The 21,262-nt window shown below is 42.1% G+C and overlaps 1 protein-coding gene across 1 annotated transcript in view; it reads right to left on the bottom strand.

Moving 5' to 3' along the window:
- FCRL5 (Fc receptor like 5) overlaps positions 1 to 17,739 on the bottom strand; it is a 95,516-nt gene extending 77,777 nt beyond the window's left edge. Inside the window, exons 1-8 of the mRNA XM_023725590.1 lie at positions 17,614 to 17,739; positions 15,931 to 15,951; positions 11,753 to 11,995; positions 10,642 to 10,896; positions 10,084 to 10,368; positions 8,316 to 8,603; positions 2,430 to 2,543; positions 1,938 to 2,000 (exon numbers count right to left, since the gene is read on the bottom strand). Coding sequence (XP_023581358.1) covers positions 1,938 to 2,000; positions 2,430 to 2,543; positions 8,316 to 8,603; positions 10,084 to 10,368; positions 10,642 to 10,896; positions 11,753 to 11,995; positions 15,931 to 15,951; positions 17,614 to 17,644 — 1,300 coding nt within the window. The 5' untranslated portion in view covers positions 17,645 to 17,739. The remainder of the gene's footprint in view (positions 1 to 1,937; positions 2,001 to 2,429; positions 2,544 to 8,315; positions 8,604 to 10,083; positions 10,369 to 10,641; positions 10,897 to 11,752; positions 11,996 to 15,930; positions 15,952 to 17,613) is intronic.
- Between the last annotated feature and the right edge of the window lie 3,523 nt (positions 17,740 to 21,262).

Raw genomic sequence — 21,262 nt, 5'->3', positions numbered from 1 at the left:
CTCCAAAATCTATAGAAAACTTCAACAACTCAACCACAAAAAGACAAACAAGCCAATTTAGAAATGGGCAAACAACATGAACAGAATCTTTACCAAAGAAAACATCCACTGAACACATGAAAAGATGCTCATGATCATCAGCCATTAGAGAGATGCAAATCAAAACTACAATGAGATACCACCTTGCTCCTATTAAAATGGCACTGATTAAAAAAAAGGAAAACAACAAAAGTTGGCAAGGATGTGGGGAGATTGGAACCCTTATTCATTGCTCGGGGGACTGTAAAATGGTACAACCACTATGGAAAATGGTTTGGCACTTCCTCAAAAAACTAGAAATAGAGCTACGTTATGATCTGGCAATCTCACTTCTAGGAATATACCCTAGAGACCTAAACTACTGATACAACCCAATATATGCACTGTATGTTCATTGCAGCTTTATTCACAATAGCAAAACAATGGAAACAACCAGAGTGCCCATCAACAGATGAATGGATAAGCAAATTGTAGCACATACACACATTACACAACCATAAAGAACAACAAGTCCACAAACATGGATGAACCTGGAGGGCATAAAGCTAAGAGAAATAAGTCAAGTATTTAAGGACAAATACTGTATGATCCCTCTTTTATAAGCAGATAAGAACAGATAAATATAGAGAGACCAATACTCATTGGTGGTTGCCAGGGAGAAGAGGGGGGAGGAGTAAATACACTTAGAACTTGGAGACTTGTTACTTTTGGTGATGGGACATGTGGCTGTAAGTGCGGAAGTAGTGAGCACAGCACAACCATAGAAAAGACGAGTGTTTGAGCACAAATAGAAGAGTATAGACACAATTAAAGATAACGCTGACAAATTATGATAAATGTAACCAATGCCAATGAACAATTTATGTGGAAATTTGTAAAAAAAAAAAAAGAAGAAGAAGAAACTTAGACTCTTCTGGAAAATCTAGACTGTATAGTTATTGTACACATAGTTATGGTAACACATTGTCTAACTATGGGACTATTTGTACCAGAAATATTCTGTGACAACACAGAAAATTTATAACTTTTGGTATCATCTATTTAAATAAATGAATAAGTTTAAAATAAGAAATTGATCTCAAGTGCAAAATCTATAGTGTAAATTACTAGCTGACCAGAAGAGCTAGAGGAACCTATATTTTCGCCCATTTCAAGGAATGTGAAAAAAGGCTCGTTTAGCCACAGAGACCTAGAGAAAGAACTTGACCTGATTTTGCAACCCCACAGTTATGCATATTGCATTCTTGACAAATAAGTAGGATGCTTGCACCCAGAAGCTGAGGCCTCACCTGTTTGTCTCTCCCAGGGAACCATCTCCTGCAAAAAATGAAGCAAAGGCACATTCATGTCAGCAGAGGGAGTGCTTTCTCAAAGACTTCACACATTGAGCTTCCTAAGAGAGGTCATCAATAAAGTCAATTCAAATATAAACCCAGGCCTGGATTCTCGTGAAAATGATGTGAAAAAGGATTAAACGAAGTGTATAACTTGAGGGTGGGACTAAGCATTCCTGGGTTTAATCTGCAATTGTTTGAGACTTGATTGAGGCTCAAGGCTATCCTGATACACCTCAGAAATATTAAATATAACATAATTTCTCCTCTTATGGAGTCTTTGAGGAGCATTTGTGGTCATGCCCAGAGGAACCTTGGGCTCCCTGCTCAGGGCTACTAAGGAGATTCATGTCAGAAGTCCAAAGATCCAGCCCAACACAGAGCTTAGAAGGCACATCATGAGGATCTAGTGTGTTGAGTTGAGTTGAATTAAAATGATGGGAAGAGTAGAGTGATGTGGGTAATTGTTCAGAGCTGAAAAAAGTTGTGCGCCTGTCTTCTATACCAGATTGGTGCTTCAGAGAGACCTTATCCTCCAGGTAAGAGAGAAGCTGGTTGGCTGACCTGTGGGGAGCCGGGTAGTCGGGGCACTAGATCCTGGGTTCAGGCTTTCACTTGTGGAAGTCCCTGAGGAGGCAAAAGGATAGAGATTAGCCAGCTTCTGTTCTCAGTTATTTCTTCACGTAGTTCTTTAGTTTGTTATGATTATACAATTATGGTAGATTTAGGATAGGACAAATTATCTAGTTTACGAGTCTATATGAGCCAAAGAAACTGCCCAAGTAAACTATTTAGATAAAGTTTTTGAAATTTTACATTAAAAATTTCACTCTGTCTCTACCTTTGACTTGAGATTTAGTAAATCTGACTCAAAAGAAGCAGCTTTCACCCACCGCCTCTATGTGGGAAATCACCCTTCCAGGAAAGGGTGTGAATGCTGGAGGTAGGGAGGTGGGGAACGGTGACTTGATGTTTACTGATGTTGGCATTAAGCTGAGACGTCTGAGCAAAGGACGGGGCAGGGACTCCAGCAAAAGGTAAGAGAAGAGCACAAACCTGATTTCCTCTGGCGCCAGCAGTAAAACAGCAGAGCCGTGGGCAGAAGAAGGATGCTGAGCAGCCCCCCAGTGACTCCTGCAGCAATAAGTTCACTTCTGTTCCTTGGAGTCCCTGAGGGGAAAGATCATGTGTGAGCCCAGGGGGAGAGGTTTAGGGCCTAGAATGTCTCCGCAGCTTGGCTGCCATCCTGAGCCCTGGGAGAAAGAAGAATCTAATGGACTAGGACTCAACTCATGAGGGCTTCTTGCGACAGGTTATAGGCCAGGAAGGCTTACTCTGGCTGGACAGGGGGTGGTGAGGCACCAGAAGCAGCCCCTACTGTGGGCAGGTCAGCCCTGACCTATGTGTGAGAGGAAGTCACTCACTGTGCAGTGGTAGGAGGCAATGCTAAGTGTCAGGGTGGATTGTGGCCAGGGGAAGGGGAAGGGGAAGGGGAAGAATAAAACAGCCTTCTCCCTTCACCTTCAGTGACATCATTTCAGAGACTAGAAATTGTTGAGGGAAAGAGGAAAGATAGATTTATACTAAAACAAACAAGTGAAAAAAAACAAAGACAAATGCGTTGCGTTGATTCCATTTCATGGTTACCCCATATGTGTCAGAGTAGGACTGTGTTCCATAAGGTTTTCAATGGCTGATTTTTCAGAAGGAGATTGTCAGGTCTTTCTTTTAAGGCTCCTCTGGGAGCAGCTATCACTACTGATTAGGGGACCAGTGAACCAGGAATGACTTTGAGATTGCTCTGCCGTTTAAAATATATGTTCGAACTCCATAGTGAAATGGTACCAGTCCCTCCCTCATAGAAGCTGAGCCTTATGTGCTTTGAGGGGAAGGAAAGAGAGGCAACAAAGTAAATTGTTGGGGTTTCTGATTTTTGTATTGAATCCTTTCTTCTACCCTGTCATGCAGGATATTCCATTCATTCATTCAACATATACTGACGCCTATCATGTGCCACTTACTGGTCTTGAAGATACATAGTAGTGAACAAGCAAGTAAAGTCCCTGCTCTCATGGAGTTTGTAGTCTAGGGAGGGGAGAAAAACAATAAACAAATTCATAGCACGTCTGGTGTGATAAGGGCTAAAAACCAAAAGCAGGACAGCGGGATGGTGGTGGTGCTTTTCATTCAGCTTCTTGGTCCTCAGGTGAAACAATTCAGACTTCAGATACAAGTATTACAGAACTAGAGAGAGATGTTAGAACAAGACCACTGCTGGTGATCATGTCCCTTTATTTGCACAGTGTGTCACAACCAAGATTCCTGGTGCAGAGTGGCCATCAGCCTAAAGCAGTACCTGGTGAAGTGACTCACTGTGAAGTGGTAGGAGGCAAGGGTCAGGGTAGACTGTGGCCGTGGGAAGAGCTGGGGAAGAAAAGGCAGCCGTCTCCCTCCACCTTCAGAGATGTCATTTCAGAAACTAGCAATTGTGGGGGAAAAATAAACAAGTATATATATATATACTCATACCTTTCTTTCCTGACAAAACCAACAAATCTCGACCTGTGAGTGGTTCCACTTACAACTAGCATTCAGAGGGCAGCTAGCCTTCCTCTCCACCATGACAGCTGATGATAAACAGGTTTGCACCTGAACTAGAAGGGTAGAAATCCAGAGGACAGAGCAGCTTGGCCTCTAAGACTTATACTGACCCATTCCTCATAGCCTGCCTGGGCATCCACCAGTGCAAAATTAGAACCAACCATACCTAGGCGTGGTCCTGGGAATTCAGATTCACTGGGCAGAAAGCAAATTATTCCCCCCTCCTGGTAACGCTATTTCCTGGGGGAGATGGCTGCTTCTCCTGATCTGGAGTCTGGGAGGAAAGATACAACAAATTGGTCCCATCTGGGACAGTAATGGAAATTTGTCTTGCTAAGAGAGGTATAGACTCTAAAACCAGGCTGATAGGTTCATATCCCAGCTCCCAAACACACTAGCTGTGTGATCAGGGAAATTACCTAATCTCCCTGTACCTCAGTTTTCTCATCTGATATTGCGGATAATATTAGCTTTTTGGAGTCCCTGGGTGGTGCAAAGATTAACTTGCTTGGCTGCTAACCGAAAGGTTGGCTGTTTGAGATTACTTTCTGCTATAAATTCTCCCATTTCTAAGCACGGAGATCTTGCATAGAGTAAAAAACCCAAACCCACTGCTAATCCAGTGGATTCCAACTCAGAGCGTCACTATAGGACAGGGGTAGAATTGCCCCATAGGATTTCCAAGGCTGTAAATCTTTATGGAAACAGACTGCCACATCTTTCTCCCACAGAGTGGCTGGTGGATTCAAACTGCTGACTTTTGGTTTAGCAGCTGAGCACTTTAACCACTGAGCCATCAGGACTCCTGCATAAAGTCCATGAATAAAAAAAGGGTTAGAAGGAAATCCTTACTCCATCGAATACCAGCTGAGCCCATGGCATGCTGCTCAATCTCCGAGGTCATCAATTTCCTTAATTTAGGATGATACCCACCTTGCAGGGTTGTTCTGAGGGTAAAATGAAATTACATGTATAAAGTGATCCACTGACTGCCTGTTTCAGAGAAAGCGATTTTTTTTAAATTACTTTAACCCTCCAAAAGGAAGATAAATAACTTACATTTATGTGCCAATTACCAACATTTATGTGTGAATTGGAGCTTTGGGGGCAAGTAGGTGTGAATTATTAACACATTCCCTGACCCAGGCAGGTAACCTTTACAGTGTAAGAGTCTTCTTGGAGAGGCAGGACTCCTTGCCTTCAGTATCCCTCTAGATTATAGGGCATTCAAGAGTCTCCAGAGGGCGCCTCTTGGTAGTGGCATCACTAGGGTTGTTGTCACCCAGTGCGGTAACTCATGGTGTTTCCCCGGTCCCATGCACCTTCCCCATGGACCTCCTCTTGTGCCAGACCATACAGAATCCTTAGTAATGTTTATAATCAATTTTAATCATAGAATAATATGTAATAAATATAGTTGTAAATTGCTTAAATGTAATATTTCTTAGATTATATGACTACTAAGAACAAAATTGTTTTGTAAAATCTTTCTGCATTGAATTACAACAGTATTCGTTACATTATTAGTAACTGAGCAGAAGCCTTTTTTGATTTTTCCCCTTCTTTTCCTTTGATTACTACTTCACTCTCAGAAAGTTACTGATTTAGGTTCACAAATACTAATTATCACAATATTGTAGCTAAAACAACAGAAAATTTGACAAAATCAGCAACTCTAAAAACACTGGCAGCAATGAAAACAATAGCGCGTGCTTGTTGCAGACAAAACCACGTGAGTCGAAGCATCACTGTAGTTGGGTGATAATGACAGCTCTGACCGGAGCACATTAAACCAAGCCAAACCCATTGCTGTTGAGTGGATTCCGATGCTACCTACGGGTTGGAGCACATTAGAAGGTTCAAGAAGTAAATTAGCATAGAGTTTTAGCCTTGTAAGTATATTGATACATGTAAACTGGGCTTCCGAAAAGCGTTCTTATTGTTATAACTAACCACAGGGATATTTTTATAAAAAATAATAAATTCCTGCTAAAACACTGCACAAAAATTTTATAGACAGTCATTTTGGTGTCACCCCTCTGACAGTGTCACCCAGTGTGGTCTGCATCCACTGCATTCCCCTAGTGATGCCACTGCCTCTTGGCAGCTTTGAACTCTGTTAACTCCTTCTCCCCTTCTTCCAGATGATTCTAGAAATGGCCTTCAAATGACGCCCAGCTCAGTCTCAACCCTTTCCTCCTGGGGATTGCACTCAAGGGCGCTGTTCCCAAATTATTCCCAGGGTGAGATGCAGACCTTCTGGAACATACAGTTCTGGGGAAACATCTCAGTCCTATGACCTGGGAGGGCCCCGCTTGATCACAGGACTAGTCTCAAGGGAGTTGAAGGGAGAACTGTGCAGCTGAGCTGGTAGCACAGCAGAGTCTCCAAGCCCCAGATCAACTAAGCCGTTCAGGTTCAGAGCTCTCAGCTGTCAGGACTGACTGCTCCTATAAACAGCACAGCCAGCTGCTCAGTTACTGTGGCTGATGGTAGGAACTTGACTATATAGTATTTCTTTGGAGAACTTTGACATTGCTCTGTTTCTCTGACCTAATTGCTCAAGGTTCAGATCTGGGCTCTGCGGTGTGTAAGCTCTATGACCTTATGCAAATTACCAAACCTCTCTGAGCTTCACTTTCCTTTCTGGAAATTGGAGATAATAGTACCTTTATCTTCTAGGACTGTTACTAGAATGACCAAAAACAATACATGTAATATCCATTCATTCAACAAATATTTATTGAATACCTAATATGAGGCAAAGATTCCTAGGTGATGCAAATGGTTTGCGCTTGACTGCTAACCTAAAGGTTTAAGACCACCCAGCAGTAACGTGGAAGGAAAGACCTAGTGATTTGCTTCTGTTAAGATTACAGTGAAGAAAACCCTATAGAGGAGTTCTCCTCTGTAACACATGGGGTGCCATGAGTCAGAATCGACTCTCCAGCAACTAACAACAACCAAAAGAGGCAAGCAATGTTCCAGGCACTTGGGATACAATAGTGGTCAAAACTAAGACCCATCCTCATGAAGTTAATATCTCAGTGGGAGAAGTTAGCAAACAAATAAGGAAACACACAACATGTCGGTTGTGATGAATACTGTAGAGGGAAAATCAAGCAGGGTAGGGGGAAGAAATGCTGGGGGAAGGGTCATAAGTACATAGAAGTCAGAGCATGTTTAAAGTCATGGGACTGGATGAGATGACCTAGAGAGTGGGCACAGGCAGAGAATATTCTGAGGACAGAGTCCTGAAATTTAGAGGTTGGAAACCTGATGTGGAACCAGTCAAGGAAACCTAAAGGGGGTGTCCAGTGAATAGGTAGAGAACAAAGAGAAAGCTGTGTCTCAGAAGTTAAATAAAAAAAGTATTTCAAGAAGGAAGGAGGGATCAATTGTGTCAAAAGCTGCTGGCAGGTCATAAAATGAAAACTGAGAAGTGGACTTAGCAACATAGAAGTCATTGATGATCTTGACAAGAGTAATTGTGGTAGAGTTATCCAAGCCAGGTGGCACTGGATTTGAGGGAAAATAAAAGAAGTGAAGAGAACAAGTAGAGATAACTCTTTTCAGGAGTTTTCAAGTAATGAAGCAGAGAAATCTAGCCTCACAGTAGCTCCTCAAGAAAAGCTAACTTTATTGCGTAGTCAGGGGTGCAGCTGAGCCTGAGATAGAGGAAGCATGGAAACCCAGTACAAACCACTCCCTTAATGCCAGAAGATCTGAGTGGGAATGTTTGACTGACTATGGCTTCTTAGGGACAGAGGAAGAGAAGAATATGAGATAGAACTGGAGGATTCCAAAGTAAGGCTCTTCCCTGGACAAAATTGGGCCCTGTATTCATTGTCTGTACCTGTAAATTTCCTAATCTGCCTACAATTTGCTTACCGAGGATCCTTCTGGCCTACAGTGAAGGAGGAAAGGAGTGCCTTATGCCTTTGATTTAGTTGTACTTGACTGGCCTGATAAAAGCCGTTTTTTAGTGAAAGGAGAGGTATAGTTGACAGTTAGGGTGCCAGAGCTAGGCTCCATCTAAAAACGATTTTAATGAGATAAGGCTGCTGTTTGAAACCAACACACAATGGATCACAGCACAGACATACAAAATCACCTCCAAGAGGTGAAATAGCTTCAGGTAAGCACAACTTCATAGTAATAGCTTCCTGTGATGAGACTGGAGTTATTCATATTCTAAGGGCAGAAAGTATCTACTGCCATGGTGGACGGCAAAAGTAAAAACAGAAAAGGGCGAGTCACAACGACAATGTTAGCTATGCCCACCTCTAATGTGAGGAAGTTCACTGAGAATAAATAAGGTCAATGGAGATTAAAACTTACTTCTCACAGTGATGTTCACGACCTCACTCTGGATGGGGCCAAAGCCGTTATCAGCTGTACAGTAATATCCCCCGGCATCACTCTCCCTGATAACAGGGATCTGCAGCTCTGCTGTCTGGGAATGCCAAGATGTCCTCCCCACTCTCTCCTTCATGCTCTCCCTGTGCCAGGAGAATGTGGTGTCTCCTGTGCCCTCGGCCACGGAACAGACAAGGACCAACTTCTCCCCTTCAACTGCCTGCTCCCCCGGGGGCTGGGTCTCCATGAGCACTCCAGACACAGGAACTCCTGTGTGGAACACAAGACAACAGGTGGGGATAATATTAGCTATTTGGAATCCCTGGGTGGTGCAATGATTAATTCGCTTGGCTGCTAACCGAAAGGTTGGCTGTTTGAATTGATCTCTGGCTATAAGTTCTCCCATTTCTACGCACAGAGATCTCGCGTACAGTAAAGTCCATGAATAAAAAAAAAGAGTTAGGGTGAAATTCTTGCTCCTTCAAGAAGAGGGAAGGGTTTGGGTGTTGGACAGTGTCATTTTTTGTGTGACTTTGCTATATCTTCTTCAGCAGGTGCTGGCAATGTGGCCTAGAAGGTGGTGGATTTTGGACCTAAAATACCACTAAATGTAATAACTTTTCTATCCTGATACACAGGGTCCCAAGAGGGAAAAATTGGCTATTCCAAGGAGAAGGCTTTGGTTTTTTTCTGATGTCCTACCTGGTGGCCCCACCACCTGTCTGTCAGTTTGTCATACTGTGATAATTTGTGTGCTGCTATGATTCTGGAAGCTATGCCACCAGTAGTTCAAACGCCAGTAGGGTCATCCATGGTGGACAGGTTTTAGTGAAGCTTCCAGACTGACTAGGAAGAAAACCAAAAAGAAAACATCTTGCCGTCGAGTCGATTCCAACTCATAGCGACCCTATAGGACAGAGTAGAACTGCCCCATAGGGTTTCTAAGGAGTGGCTGGTGGATTCGAACTGTCAACCCTTTGGTTAGCAGTCAAGCTCTTAACCACCAGGGCTCCAACTAGGAAGAAAGGCTTGACTATCTACTTCCAAAATTTAGCCAATGAAAATCTCATGGATCACAACAGAATGTTGTCTGATATAGTGCCGGAAGATGAGAAGATGGCATAGGATCAAGCAATGTTTCTTTCTGTTATCCATCAGGTTGCCATGACTTAGAGTGAACTCATCAGCAAGTAAAAAAACAGCTCATGGTCTGATGTATTTTGAGGGATGGGTCATAGCAAGGGGGCCATCATGGCACTAGGTCAGCCCACACCCATTTCCAGAAGTTCTGCTTTGGTGTCTAAGACAATCTGGTATTTACTGTATTTCTCTCTGCGTGTGCACGTCCTGCTCTCCTGCTTTGCACATCACAGCACTCAAGTTGTTTGTTGCTGTTGATAATGAAGAGGTGGATGTTTGAATTCTAAAGTAAATAGGTTGCCCCAGGATCTGGTGTCCTAGAATCTGCAACTAGGTAAGAGGGCACCTTGCTTTTTTGTTTTTTGTTTTTTTCCCAGCTCTGGTACTTAGCTTCATGAATCGGCAGAGGTGATAAAAGTTTCAACAGTAGATTGAGTTTTTAGGGAAATGAAGGTGGCAAGGAAATCCTGAATTTCTTGTATTACGGCCCTTGGCTTCTCAGCCTAAGGCTGGTACCTTTCTCAGGATAAGAAACCCATCTTTGCTGTCGGCCCCAGACAGAGGCAGAGAAGAAGCAGCGGTCACCCCGGCCACCTGCGGCAGCACTCACTCTGCACGTGGATCTGTATTGGGAGGCTGCATTTGCGCACACTGAGCATCGCTGTTCCGGCCTCACACCAGTACCATCCTGAGTCACTGCTCCAGACACTTGGCATGTGGAGTTCCGAGGACCTGCTCCAGTTTGACAGGATGACCCCATTTTCTCTGAAAAAGATGAAGTGAAGCGGAGTGGCCAACCGCTCTGGATGAAGCTGGGTTTGACAGCTCAGGTTGACAGGATTCCCTTCGGTTGGCTGGGAGGTTGTGGCTTTCAGCTCCGGAAGTGGAAAGAGCTCTGGAGAGAAAAGGTAAATCAGGTTCTCAGGCTGAGGGAATTTAGAGCTCTGACAGAGCCCAGTAAACTTCAGACACCCTCTCTGCCAGACCCTTCCATCACGTTTTTCTTCCCAGGTTTGTTTAAGTCCAATCACTTCACTTTTTCTGTCTCTTAAAAGACTTACACCTCTCATCTACCCAGAGTTTCATATTGATGTACAGATTCCCTCCTGACAGACCGTTTCCCCAATGTGACTTAACTAAGAAAATCTATACGAAACTAAAGGTTTACCTTTAATTTTGATAATTTTGTAAGTCGATTTAAGTAGATATTTTTTGTCTTCATAGCCAATGCAGCTATAACGGCCACTGTTATTTGAACTTGCTTGTGCGATCAAAAAGTGCAAGCTTTCATTAAAATACGAAAGAGTGTTTTCATTCCATAAGTATTTCACAGCCATCAGCTTCCTTGTCCCCCGCTTCTGGCATCTCAGAACCAGCGTGTCACCCTCAAACACAGAGTATGGGGCCTGTAGGAGGAGGGAACCTGGGAACAACACAGAAACAAGAGATCATCATTCAGGGCACTCCTGCTACCTCCTTCCTCTGCGTCTCTTGAATTAGCAGGCACATCTATCTGTTCAATCATTCAAGGACAGAATCAAAATATAAAGATTCTAATATGGAGAGAAAAAGCCAAGAGGAGAGATGTGATCAAAATCCCTGACATCACGTGGTATGTCAAAGATGCACACCAACCTGCTCACCAAATCTCAGAGCAGGAGCTAGCAAAGAAGTAGCTTTCAAAGAAATCTACAAAGAAATACTACAGTGCATTTGAATATGTTGTGTGGTTGTGCAGGCTTCTTGTCAGAGACTCAGGTCTAGGTTCAAGGGACAGTGAGTTGTTTTTTCTTAAATTTCTATCTTCTTGTTGTTGTTAGGTGCTGTCGAGTTGATTTTCAACTCATAGAGACCCATGTAAGAGAGTAGAACTGCCCATTGGGTTTTCTTGGCTGTAATCTTTATGGGAACAGATCGATAGGTCTTTCAAGGTACTGCTGGGTGGTTTTGAACTGCCAACCTTTCAGTTAACAGCTGAGTGCTTAACCCTGAGAATTCCTTGAAGGCAGGATCAAAGTCAACGTCATCTTTGTATCCCCTAAAAGTAATTTCCTTATAGATGGAAGGAGTGTAGGAATAGGTGTTTGACAATGTTTGTTGAATAAATATCAGCTGTTTAAGCCCAAGTTTAAATAGCAGTTTGAAAAACACTTGTAGACAGTGAGGGACAATGCAAAATGGAAAGTATCTGAGGTCAAGGGTTAGACTGGAACAAAGGATCCCAGTTCTTGGAAACTCTGGGGAGCTGAGATGAAAAACTAAGTCATCTTCTTTCTCACCTGAATCAAATTGCAAGCGCACAGGGCTACTGAGGGGTGAGTTCTGGGTCTGGCATCTGTACTCTCCAGAAGTACGAACCTTGAGGGTATTTCCTGGGGTTTCTGCCTCACTGTACCTACTGTACCATTTTGTTTTCCCTGGTGCATAGAAGCCAAGTCCATCACAAGTCAGAAGCACTGTCTCTCCTCGGAAGACTGGGATCCATGGAGGATAGATGGAAATCACAGGCTTGGGAGCAGTTGCTGAGGAAGAGAAGAGAAAGGAGTGTGAGAGGGAGATGCCGCAGTCCCACTGCAGTGATTAGTGTGGGATAGACTGGATGAGCCTGGTTTGGAGAATCCCTAAGGGGGGGCCTTAGGGAAGGTTGCCATTTCCCCAGGCTGCAAGTCCTCCAGCTGAGCTCACCTCACCAGAGGGAACAGTGGCTGCTCAGTGGTCCACAGGAGCAGACAGGCCTTTCAGAGGGCAACCCCAGCAGTATATACTCATCATCAAAGAGCAATGATGGGAACCTCACAAATCCCTCTTACCTTTTCCAGTGGACCAGGTCTTCAGGTAGATAGTTAGGAATTTCATCCCTCCTGGGCTCCTGCCCAGGCTCCTTGTGTTACATATACCTTTCTAAGATGAACCTTTGTGAGGCATGGACATGTGGCGGGGTGGAGGTTGTAGATGGAAGGAGTGTAGGAATTTTGGGGGCAAATATACTGGGAAAAGAGTCCAAGCTACATTTTTATCGAGAAGAAGTAAAAGTAGGTATGGACAGGTGAGTAGGCTGTTGTCTGAAGAGAAAATTATATTCAGATAGCCACAAAGAGTATGAGCGCAGGGAGCTAGGTGCTGTTAACTCCCCAAACCTCAGCTACTCTTATAACAATAAAATATGGGCCTTGCATGAAATTGGGCCCTAAGATCTTTGAAATATTGATGGGTACAAGCTGGAGAAACTGTTACTTAGGCTTTTTTTTTTTTTTTAATCCTAGTGTTCATTTTTTTTTTAGTTTTATAGTTTTGAGGTTGTGAGAATTAATAACAAAAGTGATTACAACATAAATTATTCACTACTGGAAACATTCACTTAACCATCCTTCCCCATTTAATGTTACTACCTAGCCTGGTCGGTTCATCATTCAACGGTGTGTACAAAGAAAATTGAATGCTAAGTGATATATCAGATTCTGCCTTAAGATGCAGTAAGTCATGAAGTTGGTAAAAGTCATGGGGAACAAAAGCTCTGATGGCTCACAAAGTCACTGACAAGTGTAGTAGAAGAAGATCTGTTAACAATTGTGTTACTGCAGTTGGGTGGATTGGAGCCACCTGCCGCAATAGCCAATTATGAGACGGGGATGAGGTGAGCAGCAAGAGTTTTATTGTACATCAAAATACAGGAGATAGAGGGGAATAGATTCCTCCAAAAACATGCCTTCCCAAACTGGAGGCTGGCTAGAGGTTTTCTAGGGACAGGATCATGAGTCTCAAGAATTTGTGGAATGTTATTTCTTCCTTGAGGTTGTCATGGTGGTCATGTCCAGACAAGTTGTCCTTTTTACTAGCATTCCTGAAAGTTGCCTGACACCATCCTGCTTTCAGGCACTTTGTTCGGTTTTTCATTCGTAGATTATTACCACTTGTTTTCCACCCTCCAAGGAGGAATATTAGTTAATCTTAAACTTTTTATAAAGACTGGAACAGGAAGGAAAAGAAAGATCTTGAGACAATGTGGGGGTTAACAATGAGGGAGTAACAATAGTGATCTGGGCCTGTGCAGCCTCTTCCAACAAAAGAGGAGAAATCAATGATATGGAAAACATTTGTTTGGGCCCTGAAAAGTCAGTCTGCCTTCTGTTTAGACTGTTACCCACAAACAGGTCTGAAAAAGTGAGGCTACATGATCCAGTTCTGGATAAAGAGATATCAGAGGAATAATTCTTGGGGTGGGCAAAGAGTGAGGATTCTGGGAAAAGGTTTTCCTTCCTGACGAAAGAGTCAAGCAAAATCTAGGAGAGCTCTTTTGCAGTTCTGGTTCCCTACTCTACTCTCCCCACGTCCCTGCCCCATTTCCTGCCTTTAACACAGTTATGATGCCTGAAGCTGTGGCAGTTATACACACACAAATGAAATCAATATTTGATTCATTCTTTGGTCTACAAATTGCCTATGGTAATCTAAATCCTGTGAAGCATAAAACAAAACTTATTTTCATTTTTATTATTTTATTTCTCTAAAATAAAGTCTCAATTTAGGGAAGTTGTCATTTTACTGTAAAATTTTAAGTAGAATCACTTTAACTGTGTTTCCTTCTTGGTACCCTTTATTCTCAGATAAGGCAGACCATCTACATTTAAGAGAGCTTCCAAGAAATTGCTTTTTTAGAGCTTGAGACTTTAAATATGCTTACCTTTTTCTGGAAGAACTGCCCAAATAATTCCTTTAGTTATACTCAAATGTATAGAAAATACTCTCCCACTGTTTTCAGGCAAAAACCATAAAAGTGACCTGAATGTGTGTTTTACATGAAGAAGCTCGATGTTCTGTTTGGTAAAGTGAAACATCTGTGTGTAGCATTAGCTAGGGTCTTTTCTCTACAGAACTTTTTTTTTTTCCTTTCTATTTCTCTCTTTAGGAGTTTGGAGAGAATACCCTGCACTTGAACTGTTTCTTGTACTTGGAAAGCTGTATGTATTCTTCCTCATGCATTTGTTCTGACAGTAGATAACTGTGAGACCATGATGAACTAGATTTTGATGTATTACACAAGATGTTGTTATAGATCATACCCCCCCAGAATTGTATTGATGTTAGTCTTTTATGTCCTATTGGAACCAATGGTGCGGCAATGTACCCAGTAGGTATAGAGTTGTGTTTCTCCTGAAGAGAATGAAAATCTTTACTGCCCCTGTTCCTGGGGAACAATTGAGGATAGGGAAATAGGGACTTGGGCAGTAGGTCTGACACTGGAGAGAAGGAAGAACTTCCTTCCTTTGGTGTATGCAGTTAGGTTCCTTGATGGTCAGAGTAAGCTGCTCCTGTTACATGCAGGTGGCCCTATGGCAGGAGAAGACACACCTTGTCAGGGCCTTAAGGAGGTTGGGACTGAGTCCATGGGTAATGAGATTAACCACATCTAGTAGCTGATATAAATCATCCTCTGTATTTTATTTCCCCATCCATTATCCTAGAGGGATTATCAAATTCTTATCAAGTTACAATCTTGCCTCAGTTAGACAGGGAATTGTAGGAATGGTCTGTGTCCACAGCACCGACGACAGCCTACCCAGGGACTGCAGGAGACAGTGTGCATCAAGGGGACTTCAGGTCCTACTGGCTAGAGTTGGATGACTGCAAGCAACTCCCAGGATGGGTTTATTAGGCTTGAAGGAATCCCACAAGGATTGCCCAAAACACCTGGGAGACAGCCCCTAATAAAAGACTGGACTTTGTGCTGACAAGTAGGATGGGGGCTCAAAGTCATTGGAGCTATTAACAGAAAAATGTCTACACAGAATACTGACGTTTGGGATAAATTGGTTACACATGGTTAGAGGCAGTGCTTTGTTTGGTCCAAACCAAAAGCAAACTCACTGCCATTAAGTTTATTCCAACTCATAGCGACCCTATAGGACAGAGTAGAACTGCCCCATAGGATTTCCAAGACTGTAATCTTTACGGAAGCAAGCTGCCACATCTTTCTCCTGTGGAGTGGCTGGTGGGATGGAACTGCCAACCTTTTGGTCAGCAGCCAAGCACTTTAAGCACTGTGCCACCAGGGATCCTTTTTGTTTGGGCAGGAGCTAGGACGAGAAGAAGTAGGCAAAGTTGTTTGAGCCCCAGCCTCCCACTTTGAGGTAATGACTTATTTCCATCCATTCCCTCTCAGGATTATATGCCTCTTGCCAGGTTCAGCTGGAATCCCACACCAGGTGGGTGGCATCCTTTTCTCCTTTGTGTCAGGTATCCCAGGCCTCTCCATACTCATCCAGCACAAGGGCAGATTTGGTCTGAGAAGTGTGACCCCCAAACACTCCTGATTCTTAAGGTCAGAGTCAGCAGACTAAGTGATGTTTTCACACACCCAGGAAAGGAATGAAGGAGACAACAAGGCCAACTTGTAAGTATCTGAGATATAATATAGTTATTAGGATGTCTAGAGAAAGAAAAGAAAAGGGGGACTTACCAGTTTTTCCACTGACTGGAGCTGCAAGAGAGTCACGAGGCAAGGATTAGCACAAGGCGAGGAGTCTCAGCCCTTTCACTCTGATGGTCTGTATGCCAACATTCTACTTCCAAACCAAGAGGAGGAGAAACATGTTTAATTCCACAGACCCTTTAGGAATAGGGTAACACAATGGCCAAAAACTCTTGTCTGTGGACTCAGACAGAAACAACTCTGAATGTTAGCTGTGTGACCCTTGGCAAATTACATAAACTTTCAAGGCTCAGTTTCCTGGGTAACATAAAAGTGACCTCACAGGCTGTAATGTTGTAATGAATTAAATAAGTAAGTCCTCAATAAATGGTTGTTGTCATTGTTTGATATGACTATGGATGCCTCTGAGACCTCCACTATCTTTTTGCCTGGAATATTCTTCTCTTCCTTCAGTACCCAGCAAAATCACACCCTTGCATTAAGGTACAGATAAAATCCCACCTCCTCTGTGAAAGCTTTCCAGATGCCTCTGAGCTGAAGCGACCTCTTTCTTCTCTTATTTTGAAAACTTACCATCATAGCTTATTTGGAACTCATAATTGGGCAGAGAGTATGGGGTAGTTTCCAAAGTCAGATTATTGGTTTGAATCCTGACTCTGCCACTCTCCTAGCTGCATGCACCCTAGGCAAGATATTGAAGTCCCTGTGCCTTCATTTCCTCATCTGTACCCTGGGAGTTATAATAGTTCAGCTCATTGGTTGTTAGAGGATCAGATAAATCAATAAATGGGCTATTCTTACAAGAGTGTCTTGGGTACAGTCAAGACTTTGTAAAAATTTGTTATCATCACCCATTATCCTATGACCCATTGCATAATATTTTTCTTGCGTTGCCAAGTCAAATGTTTTTGCATTCCTGCTTTGACTTCCTAATCAGAGTATCAGCTCCTGAGGGTCGAGGCCATGTCCTCTGTGTCTGTCTCCCTGGAGTCTAGCACTGTGCTATGTGGACTGTACCCATTCATCACTATTCACTGAATTCTCATGATGTGCCAGTCACACTAATAACCCTTCCCTGTGTTAGGGTCTGGGGATACAGCTGGGAACAAGACAAACATGCTTAGTAAATATTTAATGTATGAATGACTGTTCTTTAATTCCCTAGCTTGAGCTACTAGGAAATCAGCGCCTCATTTGGACAAATATTGACAAGTAGTACAGAAGCGGGGCGGGGGTTGGGGGAGGAAATCAAAGGGAAACTGTCTGATTTCTTCTCTTCTCATGCTTTTTGCAAACATCAGAGAAGATCTGATCTTAGAATACAGAGAAGGAAATAATTATTCTCAGCAGAAGGTCATTTCTACCTCAGCCCACAATTAGGACATAATCCTTTCACTAGGGACTCAGTTCATCTTTTACTCTGGATCTTGCATAATCTGTGATTAGGGAAGTCACTGAATCTAACTGATTTTTTGGGGTAGGTGGAATTTTCCACAGTTAGTTAAAAGCAAAAGTGAATGAGGGACACACTTTTGGAAATTGATTATTTTTTTCCCTCATACTATTAAATTAATATTTTCCCCCGTGTTCATTTTCTGCTGTTTTGAGATGGGAGTAAAAATCCTGTGTTCAGCAGCCCAGAGGAGATGGCTTTTGCTGACGGAAATGTCTGAGTTTCTCAGTGAACAGAGGCCTCTTCTCCCCACTTACCGAGCACCAGCAGGGACACCCACAGCAGCATGGACGCCTACTCCAGGAACTGAAGGAGCAGTATTCTCCAGGAGATGGACCAATCCAACCCAGATCCAAAGCAGGCTGTGTCCACACCACCACCAAGGAGTGAGTTCAGCAGAGGACTTCTCTGAGTATAGCTGGTTGCATTAATGAAGTGAAAGGGAGAAGTAGGGGAATCTTTCTTAACGTTTGAGAGAATCCAGATGGTGACAGATAATACTGAATTATTTAAGGGCTGCTCTGACACCCTGGTATGAATGGCTTCTCAAGGCTTTACTGGTATATTTTCAGAACTCTCTAGCTTCTGTCTTCTAAGAAAATCCCAACTTATTCTCTCTGCTATTGGATACCAGGTAAGGCTGCAGTCCTGTGGAGGTGTATATAATCCGAAGATAAACCTGAATCACTCAGAGTTGAAGAGCTTCTCAGTCAATGCAGAAATGCCCTCCTCTGACTCCTGATGGTCCCTCCTAGGCCACCTCCAGCTAGCCATCGATCTATCTGATGCAGTATCTCAATCACAAGACAATCCACATTTTGTCTAACGTATATGAAAATATACTACTGACTCATCTGTCTCAAGAGGAGCCACAACCTACGATCTGAGTAAGAGGCAAACTGAGTGGTAAATTATAGCCCCATCATGTTCATCCCAGAGAACAGATCATAAATTTTTACTTAAGGTCCTAGAATTGTCTTGAAAAATATATACTGATTTGTAATCATATGTCAGGCATGGTGCCAGGTGTTGGGGGTTCAGTGGTAAGCAAAATTCAAGAAGCTTTCATTCCAGTTGGGGAGACAGAAAAGTAAACAAGAAATTAAACACAAAGAGAAAGTGCTCTGATAGTCCAATAGGAAGGATATCTGACCCAGTTCTGGGGAATCAGAGGAGGCTTCCCACTGGAAGTAACATCCAAGTTCTAAAGATATCTTTTAGGGACTCAGAGAATAGTATAGACAAATGTGGAAGACAATGACCATCATCATCACCTTCATGATACCTGTGAATAAACAACCCTTGACCTTCCTATGAGGGGATGATCAGAAGTTGGATGAATTATGAGTGGTCTGTATCTTTCTAATATAACAACATTTTCTTATGTATCTACAATAGCTTTTTTTTCTATTCTATACAAGCGTTTGTATCGAACAATAACTATAATCCAGGCAATGTCCATGAGCTTAGAGGAATAAAAAGATTAATAAAATGAATCTCCTTTCCTGAAGGTGCTTGCAGGACAGTGGAAAAGGCTCATTTTTTAAAAAAATGAATCAGTGTGGGAAGGGTCATAGCAGACATAGGCACAAAGCATTATGGGAGCATAAAGAGTACCAAGTAGCCACCCAATTCTTTGTCTCCAAGCCATGTGACTGTTCTGTCATTCGTCAGTTGCCTTTATTTGTCCCATGAGTGGTGAGGATACAAAATGGCAGTTGAGAGCATGAGCTGTCGAGTACCACGGACCTGGATTCAAATCTTGGCTCCAGCTCTTACTAGTTGTGTGACTCTGGTCAAGTACTTAGCCTCTTTAGGCCTTAGTTTCAACATTGGTAAGAAGGAGGTAAAAAATGATATCCACATTAAGGGAATGTTTATATTGATTTATGTATGAATTCTATAATGATATAAAAATCTTAGCCCAATGCCTGGCACAATATAAATGCTCAATTAGTAGCAACTGTTATTATTTTATGACCTTAAACAAGAAAGCACTTTATAATTGATACAGTGTTCTACCAACATTTTTTTGTATCCCTTATGATGCTGGATGACACTGGAACATAGTATCTTACATAAATTAAGAGCTGAGTATTTATTGATTGACTAGGGGTCAAAGGGAAGTTGAAATTACAGTTTTTGTTTCCTTGTTTCTGTCATTATTGACTGAATAAATGAATTTCAATTAGCAAAATAAAATTTTACATTTATGACATTATACAAGACATTCAAAAAGCAGCAAAAAAAAAAAAAGTTTGTTTACAACCACTGTGCAAAAGTTTAAAAAGTTTAGGTAAATTAAGTGCTATTTTTGTTGTTCATTTAAGTCACTGACATAAATATCTCCTTTATTGGCGCCCAGACTGCGGTTTTATTTTCAAAATTTGACCGCGAAGCACATTTACTATGATTTACTAGGCAATTGCTTGACTCACCAGGGACAGCTTTTAGGTTTTATATTGAGGGACACTGATAAATGGTTTTAGTGACAATGTAAGAACTGTAAAACTTTGGACTTTTTGTATATTTTAAAAAAGGAACATTTAAAACTCTACATTTTTTAAATAATTTTTTAAAAATTTGGAATAATTTTAAATATACAGAAAAATTTCAAGGATTATACAAAGGGTTCCCATGTACCCTCATTCAGTTTTCGTTTCCCCTAGTGCTACCATCTCACATTACAATGGTATATCTGCCAAAGCTAAGAAACCAACATTGGTACATTACAGTTAACTAAATTCTGGACTTTATTTGGATTTCTCTAGTTTTTCCATTCATGCCCCTTTTCTGCTCCAAGATTCAATCCAAGATACCACGTTTCATTTTGTTGTCATGTCGCCTTAGTCTCCCCTGGTCTGTGACTGTTTCTCAGCCTTTTCAAGTTTTTCATGACAGTTTTGAAGAGTATTGGTCAGATATTTTGCAGAATATTCCTCAATATGGGCATGTTGGGTGTTTTCTCATGATGAGATTGGGGTGATGGGCTTTTGAAAAGAATATCGTAGACCTGGAATTACCTTCTCATCACATCATATCAGGGGGTACATGATATCAACATGACTTATCACTGATGATGTTAATCTTGATCGCTTGGTTAAAGTTGTGTTTGCCAGATTTCTTCACCATCATGTTACTATTTGTCCCTTTTTATACTCTGTTGTTTGGAAGCAAGTCACTTGTCCAGTCCACACTCAAGAGTTTGGGTTGGAGGATTAAGCTCCGCTTTCTGTAATGAAGATTTGTCTCTTCTCCCCCATTTATTTATTTCTTTATTCGGTCATTTATTTATATCACTATGAACTCATGTATATTTATTTTAGACTTCGGGTATAATCTAATACTGTTATTTATTTTGCGGCTCAAATTGTTTCAGCTTCGGCCATTGGGAGCTCTTTCAGGTTGGCTCTTGTGTCTCTTTGACTTGCCTACACCCTTTTGTTTTTTGGGGGCACTTCCTTTCTGGTGCTATAAGATGCTACAGGCTCATCTTGCATATTTCCTGCCCTAGTCGTGGAGTTAGCCATTTCTCTAAGGACTTTTATTGGAGAATGATACTGTAGTAAAACTATACATTTTAAAGCAAGTGACAGGGAAACTGTGGTCTTGAGAAAGCTTCATGAGTAAAAAAATACTGGGCAAATAAATTTGTTGGTCTTGTTATTATTAGCCGTTGTTTCAAATCCAGCAGCTGTGGTTTCTGTAGCTGTTATCTGGAGCATGATTTGCTAGGGATAGAGGAATGATCCCTTGGAATTATCAAACTTGAACTTCAAAGTGAAAGCAGTGAATCAACCCAATTAGATTTCTTTAGAGGCTAATGCTGTCTGGAGGCATCCTTTAATTTTCCCTGCCTACAAATGGGAATATCTCTAACTGCCCCTCTCCTCCGCCCACGGCAAA

Source organism: Trichechus manatus, unplaced genomic scaffold (genome assembly GCF_000243295.1).
Source record: "Trichechus manatus latirostris isolate Lorelei unplaced genomic scaffold, TriManLat1.0 scaffold00333, whole genome shotgun sequence".
NCBI classification, from domain to species: domain Eukaryota; kingdom Metazoa; phylum Chordata; class Mammalia; order Sirenia; family Trichechidae; genus Trichechus; species Trichechus manatus.
This window is presented reverse-complemented; position numbering and strand designations above follow the sequence as displayed.